This window comes from Rhododendron vialii, chromosome 3a, assembly GCF_030253575.1.
Source record: "Rhododendron vialii isolate Sample 1 chromosome 3a, ASM3025357v1".
Classification (NCBI taxonomy): Eukaryota; Viridiplantae; Streptophyta; class Magnoliopsida; order Ericales; family Ericaceae; genus Rhododendron; species Rhododendron vialii.
The window spans coordinates 25,343,671-25,356,328 of NC_080559.1; the positions used below are offsets into that span (position 1 = coordinate 25,343,671).

The 12,658-nt window shown below is 34.2% G+C and overlaps 1 protein-coding gene across 1 annotated transcript; it reads left to right on the top strand.

Annotated features, from left to right (window-relative positions):
• Positions 1–7,322: 7,322 nt before the first annotated feature.
• LOC131320692 (uncharacterized protein At1g28695-like) lies at positions 7,323–9,472 on the top strand. Its single transcript, XM_058351481.1, has 3 exons — positions 7,323–7,573; positions 8,142–8,519; positions 8,921–9,472. Exons 1-3 carry the CDS (start codon positions 7,364–7,366, stop codon positions 9,404–9,406), a joined length of 1,074 nt encoding a protein of 357 aa, XP_058207464.1. The 5' UTR covers positions 7,323–7,363; the 3' UTR covers positions 9,407–9,472.
• The last annotated feature ends 3,186 nt before the right edge of the window (positions 9,473–12,658 follow it).

Genomic DNA, 12,658 nt, shown 5'->3' on the forward strand with positions numbered 1-12,658 from the left:
TGATACAACTGCATGAGCTCTCTGCAGTTGGATTGCAGAGAAGCCGGATCCAAAAAGAATACCACCATTTCCCCCAATGCATGAAATAGCGCTATGATAATTCTATAATATTCAATAAGCCCTGTAAGCGCAAAAAGTAACACACGTCTATTAGAGGGGTCATAAGGAGTGACATTGAATAAACAAATCCATGGGGACACTCCGGCCGAACAATCCCTCTCTCACGATGACGCTCCCATGACTTGAATTCACGACTTTCTGATTTTGATACCACTTATCAGACCGCTTTTCCACCATCTCTCCTAAAATCAATTGGTGTTAGGAAGGATTTCAATTAAATCTTTTTTATTGGAGTTTGACATCGCACACGCAAATATGTTTCTAGAACATAAGTGACATTGTATAATCAAATCCATAGAGACATTAATTTTGGGTCAACAAGTAGTGTTCGCTAACATATTCCAAGTTTGTTTAATCAAGTTCACTAAAATAGGTCTTAATCCGTCTATTAACAACGATGATATCATTAAACATCCATTAATTAGAAGAGTACGTAGCTCGGTGATGATCAAAAAAGAAAGGGAAAAAAAAGAAGTCGTGATCTTAATTTCGAGATTAGTTTTATATTTTCATAGTCTTTATTATATATAGGACAACGTGTGAAAGACACATTCTAAAATATTGTTTTGGATTTGGACTGGCAGTATTTTTGGTTTAAAAAGTGCCAAACTTAAAGCATCCGCAATGAGAATAATTAAAATCGATAATTAAAATGTGCCACGTCAGCATTTGATTATCCATTTAGTTCATAATCAAACCTAACAAACTTGATATCCACATTGGTTATTTTTGTATCCTTATAAAAAAACCCCCCACAATACGCAATGCATCTATGTCCAATTGCAAACGAGTTCCAATCACGCACCCGACCACACCGAATTATTCGTCTCGATGAGACGATTCTAATGTGAGGTGTTTTTTAATTTTTTAGTTTTGAATTTGGTTATTGGTAAAAGTTGTTAAGTTTGGTTATTTAAAGGTCAAAATTTGATGAGTTGCTAAGAGGTTGCTAAGTTTGGTTATTACAATGTGAACACTTTTCTAAGCAAATATTGCTAACTTTAGCAACCTTTTAGTTTTGATTATTACATTGTGGATGTTCTTAGAGTAAAACCTACGTACGGATCAAAACAAAACAAAAAAGAAAAGAGAGAGAGAGAGAGAGAGAGAGAGAGAGAGAGAGTAAAACCTACGATGAATGTAAGTGAACTTTTAATTCGGAAAGTCTAAGCTTACTGATCCAAAATCCCGATCGGAATCCCAACGCTCCACTGGGCACACTCCGGCCACCGGACGGTCGATCCGAGCCGTCCAAAAATTCTATAAAAAAAAACCGAATGGGCTCGCGCGAGAATAAACGGCATCCGACGTGTGTAGATGGCCGATCCAAATAATCCATTTTTGTGTTTGGATCGGCCAAAAATGGAGTGTTTGGTTCGGCCAAAAATAGAGTTCTTGGATCGGCCACCTACACATGTCGGATGCCGTTTATTCTTTTTTCAGACCCACTCGGTTTTTTTTTATAGAATTTTTGAACGGCTCAGATCGGTCGTCCGGTGGCCGGGGTGTGCCTGGCGGGGTGTCGGGATTTCGATCGGGATTCCTCCCGTCGGGAACTGTAGCACCACGCCTTTTAATTTCTGTGTATTATTGAAGTTGACTACAGCTAGAGAGCATTTCCATTATATTCAGAAAGCTTAGGTGCCGTTTCGAATGCGCGGTAAAAAGAATTTTAAGAAAATGAAAGTTTTTCGAATTTACGTATTATAAAAATGAAAATTAATTTTTTGATTTTTTTTGCATTGTTTAAAAGATCTCAATGAGATCTATCAAACAAGATCCATATTGATAAAAAATTATTTTCGTAAATATATAATTTTTAAGTTTGAAAAACCTTTATTTTCTTAAAGTTTCTTTTACTGTTCATTCCGAACACCCTTAAGGGATCAAGTGAGAAATATGTGCTCCCGTTTGTAGATTCCGTAAACCACCAATAATTTTAAGTCAACCCTTCTAATTTACATTCTCCCACTTCAAATTTAATAATTGTCCCTTAGCATCGAACACCAAAATACATATTTTTATGTACCCAACTTGCCTATGAATATGTAACGTCGTTTTCAACGAGTTATTTTTTTTTATTTTTTATTTTGGAAAACTAATCTATATAATAAAACAGAGCTGTGTTTGAATTCAAAAGATAACCAACGCTCCAGATTTATCTCTTTCTCCTGTATAAATCTCTACCCTCCATTCTACAAAATGGCATGTCCGTAAATTGATAACTTTTTTTGACCATTTTCTAATCACACATTCCCCTTTTATTTTCTATTTTGGAAGAGAATTGGGGAGTAAACGTAGGGGGTGTTCCAGATAACCTTCCTTTTTAAAAACTTCTTTTTCTTCAATTTTCAAACTCAAATATAATGAAAATGAAAAATAATTTTTTGATTTTTCTTGCACCGTATAAAAGATCTCAATGAAATCTATCAAATAAGATCCATATTGGTAGAAAAATTATTTGCGTATACAGATAATTTTTTGGCTTGAAATTATCTTCTTTTTTTCAAAACCTTCCTTTTGTTTAGTTGGAACACCACCGTAATTGCTAAATTAGTGGCAAAAGCTAATTGGCCAAGACAATTGCTTAATTACAGTAAATTTTCGTTAAATCTTTCAACGAATTCTTTTAGTTATTAAATCTTTGATTTGGTGGGTAAATATTTCATCCATTGAATCCGTATATTTTGGACCATTATATTGGTACATATTTTTTAAACGTAATTAGTTTTTGAATTCGTATATACGGGTAGTATAGCCAGCGACATATTTGAAAAGAATTAATGAAATGAAACCTAAAATACTCCTTCCGATTAAAAAGAAAACATTTGGCCCTTCTAATTAAAATTCAATTTGTATGTATCTCCAAACATTTGAAATCCCATGATTTATGGGATCGATTATAAACTAAAAAGGAGAATACGTACATATATGGAATTGATTTAGTCTATTTTAAATCCATAGATCGATAATTGAAAAGGAATCCATAGGTAATTGACTTAGTCTTTTTAAAAGGAGAATTACGTACATATCACTTGGGATATAGACAAAACTGTATATAAGGAGTCATTTCTGCCTCCTATTTAGGCATTAGGTAAAATATATAAGAAGTTCACAATCTAAAAGGAATATACCTTCTATTTAGGAATGTGTGAGTGATTGGTTCCCTGTGATTTCCTTATCACATAAGATTTAAATTTTAGAAGATTTAAACTTATCACTACGTTTTAGAAGTCCCCGTTTCTTAGAAGACCAACCTACTGTGTGCAATTGATACCTTCTATTTAGAAGTCCACATTTTTTGGGTTTGTTTGTCACATGCATAGATTTTCCATGTCCTCCAACTTCTGAACGACCATTACCTATAGTGAGGTAAGTTCGATTTTTTTTAGTACTCACTAAAGTTCGATTTCTTTCTTGAACGATTTTTAATCATATTGGGTTTCTTTTGCCAAAAATAACTTCCTGAACGACCATTATCGATAGTGATATAAGTTTGATTTTTTCAGTTCTCATGCAAGTTTTATTTTTTTCATGGACGAATTTTACTCATATTGGGTTTCTTTTGCCGTAAATTAGGAGTTTCTTGACTAATTTTTTTTTAGTTTTATTGCAAGGGATTCAAACATCAAAGGATTTTTTTCATTTCTCATGCAAGTTCAATTTTCATATTGGGTTTCTTTTGCCGAAAATTGGAAGAAAAAATATGAGTGTGTGAGAAATTTTTTTTTTTGACAACCTTGCATGGGTCTTTTGCGTTAATTCTAACTTTGTTGTTTATTCTACCATCTTCTTACTTTCTTTTGTTGTTTATTCTACCATCTTCTTACTTTCTATTATTTTACTACAGGAAAGATCACAAGAAATATATTTAGAGAATTCTTGCGTTGAGCTTAAATTCGAGGTACTGCAATTTTTTTTTGGATTGCTATCCTTTTTCATGTAGAGCACTCACAATGATTTTGTTGTTAAACTTATAAACATTTTAATTAGGTTCATGGCCAATTTTATTTGTCGTTTGGAACATGCATGCTGACTCCTTCATCATTCTTTACAAAATCGATAAGGGAGGACTGTGTTTGAATCCAAAAGACAACCAACGGACCAGAATGTCCCCTCTATAAATCTAGACTGTTGGTTGTTCAAGGGTTATCATCATCACATTTTGGTAACCGGCTAATCAAAAAAAAAAAAGGATCCCTAAGATTGATTCCCTGTGATTCAGGGATTTAATTTTTTACTACATTTAAAAGGATGCATGGGATTGATTCCCTGTGATTCAGGGATTTAATTTTTTACCATATTTACCAAATATTGACATTTAAACTTTTATTGATTATCACAAAAATTGGAAAATATTGCTTATAGCCACATTTCCGGGTAACAATGGATCCCTGTGATTCAGGGAATTAATGCCGAAAATTAGGGTGATTTTCAAACGTTTTTTTTTTTAACAGTAAGGTTTGCTACTTCAAACATTTCATTTTTTCTTTTTTTTTTTGACATAGGAAAAGAAAGAGTGCAAAACTAATTAACGCCCTATTCTTTTTTTTTTGAACGGCAACACCCTATTCTTTTTTCCCTTGATAGTTGTCAAAACAACATTTTTTTGCAAGATTAACAAATGGAGTAATTGTAAACCTTTTTTCTCATTTTTTTAAACTTCGTTTCATTAGAACATGTGTTGTTATTTACACTCTTTTAAACATTACCATATATGCATCGATGAAAATATTATGATGTTAACCAAACACATCGCAAACTGGAGTTTTGTGTTCCTTTTTTTTTTTGTCACTCATTTAATATTATGGGAGTCTATATATATCTTTAAAATGCTTTCTGTTGTTATTCCCATGATAACTTTTGACTATTACTCTTTTTCAAATTTCAGATAACTTCTTGAGACTTAACTAATCATGGACAATCTAAGCGTCTATGGCCATGTGAGTTGAACCGTTTCATTTTATACCTTGGTCGTAATAATCAAATTAATTGTTTCCTTTGCATTCGGTGAATTCTTCATTTTCTTATGCGGCTCGACGGTAACTTGCAGAAAATGTAAGAACTATTTACTCAATTGCATTGCTTAATTTGATTTTATATATTTGCTTTGTTTTATTTTTTCAGTACAAAGGTTACGTGTCTTCGAGAAAAAAATGTAATTGTGGTGATTCATGATGAGCAAGAAGTTAATCGTATTTTTATGCATGGGGTATGCCTACCAATGCCATTATTACTTTACTCCCTCTGTACTGTAAGGGATCAACGAATTGATAAAAGGGATGTGGTGTCATACAATACATACCTTTCGAGAAAATATAATTCTCATATCAATGTGGAAGTTTGTCCTGGAATAAAATCTGTTAAGTATATTCACAAGTACATCTACAAATTAAGGTCATGATCGTACCATGATGGTGTTGAGGGACAAATAAACAAGATATAGAATTAAGGTAACTATTATTAGTCATCATTTTACTTTTACAAGAAGAAATTTTTGCTCATTAATTATTTTTTTAGGCTGTTATTCATGTTCCTAATTGTGCTTTTTGCGGCTCGGATCACTTTGAGCGGCTCGGATCGTTGCAATTCGATCAGGAAAGGGGAGTCCCGCATGGTAAGGCCGTGCGGGATCCCTTAGGAGATCCGGACTGATAAGATATATATAAATTATAGATAATTGTACGTTACAAACCCAAAATGTGATCGTATTATTGATACAGTCTATTTGATTACATGATCTAACATATTCCAAGTTTGTTTCATCAAGTTGCACTGAAATAGGTCTTAATCCGTCTATTAACAACGATGATCATTAAACATCCATTATTTGGAAGAGTAGCTCGGTGATGATCAAAAAAGAAAGGAAAAAAGAAGAAGTCGTGATCTTAATTTCGAGATTAGTTTTATATTTTTATAGTCTTTATAGGACAGGACAACATGTGAAAGACTGGCAGTATTTTGGTTTAAAAAGTGCGCGCCAACTTAGAGTAAATCCTACGGATCCAAAAATATATAAATAAAAAGAATAAAACGTACGACGAATATAAGTGGACTTTTAATTTCTGTGTATTATTGAAGTTGACTACAGCTAAAGAGCATCTCCATTAATTGAAAGTCTATGTGCATTCTATTTAACTTAATTTTTTTTTCATTTTGCGCATTTTGTTTTTTGTTTTTTGAATTTTTGTTAGATATCGCGTGATATTTTTTGGATTAATCATCCGTCTCAACGATAGGAGTCTATAAAGTACAAAATTATTAGCGAAAGCAGAAATTATTCGCTAAAGACAAAAAATAGTATCAAACAACTGTCTTGTTTGTCTAAAGTGTCGTCTTATTTAAATTCTTTCAACATCGGTCTATACTCTTATACTTTTCGAGAGACGAACAATTAATTCTAAAAATTACGACGAAAACCTAAACAAAAGTTACTAAAAATAAAAAAAAGAACCGTGCTAGCCACACATACATCTGTGCACAGATTTTATTGTGGAGCCCACCACAGGTCCCACAAAATGATCCGAGCCGTTCATTAAATGTAAAATATTTTTTCAAGAGGCCCCGTAAAAAATCAGCTCAATCTAATGCCTATAAATGCTTGATCCCATTATCTAAATTTTCATTCAGATTTTCGGGTAATGAAAAGTTAGATGAGTAGATCAAGCATCTATAGGTATTGGATTGAGCTGATTTTTGACGGGAACCCTTAAAAAAATATTTTACATTTAATGAACGGCTCGGATCATTAGTGTGGAACCCATAGTGAATCCCACAACAAAATCTATGCACAAATTGTATGTGTGAACAGATTTATCGTTAAAATAAGTTACAGACTTATATAAGTTAAAAAGAACGCAACCAGTTTCCCTTCTTAATAATATAAACTTGCCAAAGAGAATCTTCAACAGATTTCTCAAACAGCATATTCAGAAAACTTAAGGGATCAAGTGAGAAATATTTGCTCCAGTCACCCTTCTAATTTACTTTCTCTCACTTGAAATTTAATAATTAATTGTCCCTTAGCGTTAAAAACCAAAATATTAGTATTATTTTTATGTACCCAACTTGCCTATGAATATGTAACCCCGTTTTCAACAAGTTATTTTATTTTATTTGGTAGACACCCTGGACTACTCCATCTTTTCTAGTATCTATCTAGTCTAGGAATAAAAAGGATACTTTGGATTCGTACTGCTCCTGTATCTAATACCCATACCCACAAACCAAAACTCAGAGATCGATGAAGAGCTCCTCTAGTACTCAGGAGTACTTTCCCCCTTGCCAACAATCCAAACTCGATTCTTCTTCTACCACAAAGAAGAATCGAACTTTTGAATTCATAATATTGTCACTCTTGCTCGTCGTTGTACTTTACATCTTCGTCGCCTCTCCTTCTAGTTTCAAGCCTCTCCTTTCCAGCCCCAGATCCCAATGCAATTGCTCAACCCCGGTAAGCTTCTTTTCTTTTCTTTTTCTTTCTTGGTACCCATTTGCCATTGATGATCAGTTGAGTTGTGGGAGTGCGTCACTGGGTGGCTCCATTAATGGTTTTTTTTTTTGGGTGGAGAGATTCGTACTTGTGAGCTCAAGGAATATCACTTACATGTGGTTGCCTACTTTTACTCGATCAACTACTTGGAATCGATTAGTGTTTTTCTTACGATACACAAGCACATATGACATATACGTTATACTAGTATTGTTATCATGATTTTTTTACATATTCGGTTTCAGTTATTCATATATCAGTTATTTATGGATGTGATGATTTTACGATTTTAGTTGTATCAAGCTAACGCTATCACAAATTTTCAACTCAGAATTGTTATTTCTTAATGTAGTAACCAATATTGTCAGTTATTAAGTGATATTATAAACTCAAAAAATAATAGAAAAAGTGAGATTTCAAAAATCAGGTACCGCTATTTAGAAGATATATCAATTATAGATAGTTGTACGTTACAAACCCAAATGTGTTCCTTTTATTGATACAGTCTATTTGATTACATGATCTACAGTATAAAATGGTTAATTACCAAGATGAACTTGACGAGGTTTTAGCCGAAACATCCACAGAAAATAAGACTGTAATTATCGTTGTGGTCAATAAAGCCTATGTGGAAGGGGACAAGTCGATGCTTGATCTATTCTTGGATGGTTTTTGGCTCGGCGATGGTACTCAGGGGTTAATAAATCACATTCTAATTGTGGCCACCGATCCAGTATCCTACAACCGGTGCAAGTTTCTTCGGCTTCATTGCTACAAGCTTGAAACAGAAGGTTTAGATTTTGTTCATGAGGAGATAAACGGGTCTAGAAATTATTTAAAGATGATGTGGAGGCGGACTCAGTTTCTTGGGGATATTCTCAAGCGTGGCTACAACTTCATCTTCACGGTACGATTTTATTTTCCAAGGGAAACAGAAACACAACTTGTATTGATAAAATCAGATATAAATTGTGCAGCTCACAGGCCTGAAAACAACAAAACAAAATACAAATAAAGAAACAAAAAATATAACAAAACAAAACAAGAAAAGCCGAAAGTCAACTCTAGTGTCAAACCCGTCAATCCGCTCAAAATATTCTTTTCCCGTTGAGGTTGTTTAGTGATTACTAACAAAATACTCGTTAATATCTAATAACTTGCAAAACAAAGTATGCAATTCTTTTAACAAACTCATATTTTTGTACTTATCCTTCTACATAGTGAACAATCTTTCTGACACAAAAGCAGTATTTATTTGTTTTTATTTACTTAGTATTTAAATTTGATCAATTATTTAAATGATTGCAGGACACTGATATATTATGGCTTAGGAACCCATTTTCCATTCTGAGCCCAAACGAAACATTTGACTTTCAAATCGCTTGCGATCGTTACCATGGGAACAAGCCCTGTTCTGTCAACAACGGTTTTTCCATTGTCAGATCGAACAACAAGACAATTTCACTGTATGATACTTGGTATGAAAAAAGAAAAGTCTACGTCGGAAAGAACGAGCAGGACGTTGTGGAGTATCTCATACGAGATGGTTTGTTCAGAGACTTAGGACTCAATGTTAGGTTTTTGGACACACTTTATTTTAGTGGCTTTTGTGAAAATAGTAGAGATATTAGGTCTGTGGTGACTGTTCATGCTAATTGTTGTATTACTATAAGTGCTAAGTTGGCTGATCTAACGACTGTAATTCGTGATTGGGAGAGGGCTAAGAAGTTATCTACCAATGAGACGTCAACGTTTAAATGGTCAGAGCACAAAGCTTGTAAGAGGAAAAATTGACAATTATTCCAATGTTTCCTTAAACTGTATGATCTTACGATTTCATTTATTATTCGTTAAGATCTAGTTTCACCAACTCTTATTTTATGCCAATGAGACGTCAACATTTGAATGGTTAGAGCGCACAACTTGTATAAATTCCACAAAAAATCGGTAAGTATTCAAAAATTTCAAAAAATTGTATGATCTTAGGATTTCATTTATGAATTGCAAGAACGACAAAAATTCCACAAAAATCGTTGTTCATATTTTGTATACGTTCGTAAATAAATAATCAAATTTGTACTCTTCGATCCACTGTAGACTCCATTGCCCGATCGAGATGTGATATACGTACATTTTTCTTCCTTGGTATATTTGGGTCAAGGTTACTATATGCACCCTGCACCCCATAACATTTCAAAAAGATCTGTGACATTAACCACAAAGAGACATAACATGTTATCACAAAAAGGAGAAGCTGTAACATTTTGAACTGAAAAGAGGCATAATGTACTCTTCATCATAAAGAGGTCAAATATGTCACCACAAAGAGGCGTAACATTGTACCGCAATAAACATAACACACATGTATCGGTGCATACGGTCCATAGGTCTAAGTAGTGTCACCGCCCAAGACAGAGCACGACCCAAGACATAGTATGGCTAGCTTAAGTCATAGCGTGTCTCGCCTCACGACATCCCCACTTCCCATGGTTTATGCAATTTGAAGTTTTAGTTCAATACACTATCTGTCCTAAAACCTATTGGTGTTGGGAAAAGTTTCAATTAAGTATTTTTTTTATGTCATTCGACATCACACTCATAAATCTGTTTTTGAAAGAGCCGCAGGGAGTGACAGTGTGTAACAAATCTATGGGGGCACTCCGGGCCCAACAATGACTTTCTGGCTCTAATACCACTTGTCAGACCGTTTTTTCAGAATTTCTCCAAAAACCAATTAGTGTTATAAAGGATTTCAATTTATGACATTCGACATCACACACACAAGTCTGTATTTAGAGAGGTCGCAGGGAATTATATTGTGTAATCAAATCCATAAGTGTACTCTGGGCCATAACAAGTAGTGTTTAGTAAACACTGTTTACTATACTAACATATTCTAAGTTCGTTTCATCAATTAAGTTGCCAACAATATTTCTCACTAAAATAGGTCTTAATCCGTGTATTAAACAACGATCATAAATTAGACATCCATTAGAAGAGTAGCTTGGAGATGAAAAAAAAACAAGTCGTGATCTTAATTTCGAGATTAGTTTTATATTTTTATATTATGGTCTTTATTTATAGGACAACGTGTGAAAGACACATTTAAAAAGTGCCAACTGGAGTACAACCTACTATCCGATGAATAAGTGGACTTTTAATTTCCTTGTATATTGGAGACTTGGAGTTGACTCTAGCTTAAGAGCTTCTCCAAATAGAAAGTTGATTTTAGTTCCGGCTTAATTTCAAGAACACCCTCTTAACTATCATATTTTTTCAGCATTACCTCCAATTATCAAAACCAAGTAACATCACCCCATTCGTCCAAATCTGTTAGCAAATATTAACGTTTTGGACGAAAATTGATAATTTGGGCAGGAAATGAAATTATAAACCTAAGGGTTTTGGATTTGGACTCTAATCATTATCTTATTTCCCTCTAATCATTACTCTCATTTTTCTCTCTATCTCTCTTCAATTATTATTCATATTTTCAATCATTACTCTATTTCTCTCTATACTCATTACCTTCAAATCCAAATCCAAAATCTCAAAACGAACGGGATCAAAATGCCTTTCACATTGGCCGAAGAATTAGCCCTTGGGGTAGCATTTAATTATGCCCCTTACCTAGACCCATTCGATCTCCTCTCCCTCTTTACCCAATCCTACCCTTCTCCCTCAACTCCACCACAAGATCTGCCATTCCATCCTCTCTTCCATTCCTGTCATCTCCTCTCCTTGGCCCCCTCATACCTGGTTTTTCTTTCTCTCATCTCCTTTCCTCTCCTGTACTCCACACAGTTCCACATCTCCTCTCCTCTACTCCACACAGCACCCGCATCTCCAACCTGAACCCAAAAATTCGAATTCCCCACATACACTTTGAGCAGCAGCTCTAGTTATACCAAAAACTACTCACATCACAATGAAGATGAAAGATGCGGATGTGGATGGAAGGTAGTGATGAGAACATCATTGATTGTGAAAAATTCCGGAAGAAGGTTCCTTGATGGTATCTGTGACGCCCTATGTAGACCACTGGCCCAATACCGCAATTTTGATCCACAAGCCACACCACATGTCCTAAAATGCTTAAGCCAAAGATACTAGTAGTAGCCCATAAGATTTGTTATAATGCCCAAAATCATCTATGTAGACTTCCGATGGAACGGGGCGTTACAATCTCCCCACCTTTATATAGCCTCGTGCTCTCGCGAGGGATTGAGCCTTAAGATCACCAAACCAACAACCATATCAAACCAAAGTCCAAGGCCCACATGATCGTGTACACGAATTGCTCTGATACAATTTTGTGACGCCCATGTAGACCATTGGCCCAGTACCTTAATTTTGATCCACATGCCACACTACATGGCCAAAATGTTTAAGTCCAAGGTACTAGTAGTACTCCCTCCGTCCCTTATTTAGTGTCTAATATTCCATTTTGGGTTGTCCCTTAATAAGTGTCCATTTTGTAAAATTGAGGGATAAAAGTTGGTGTACTGTCTATTTTGTCCCTAAAAGTATATTTTATTTTGAAAAGTTAGTGAGTAAAAGTTAGTGTTTTTTTTTTTTTTTGGGTGGAGAGATTCGTACTTGTGAACTCAAGGAATATCACTTACATGTGGTTGCCTACTTTTACTCGATCAACAACTTGGAATCGATTAGTGTTTTTCTTACGATACACAAGCACATATGGCATATACGTTATACTAGTATTGTTATCATGATTTTTTTACATATTCGGTTTCAGTTATTCATATATCAGTTATTTATGGATGTGATGATTTTACGATTTTAGTTGTATCAAGCTAACGCTATCACAAATTTTCAACTCAGAATTGTTATTTCTTAATGTAGTAACCAATATTGTCAGTTATTAAGTGATATAATAAACTCAAGAAATAATAGAAAAAGTGAGATTTCAAAAATCAGGTACCGCTATTTAGAAGATATATCAATTATAGATAGTTGTACGTTACAAACCCAAATGTGTTCCTTTTATTGATACAGTCTATTTGATTACATGATCTACAGTATAAA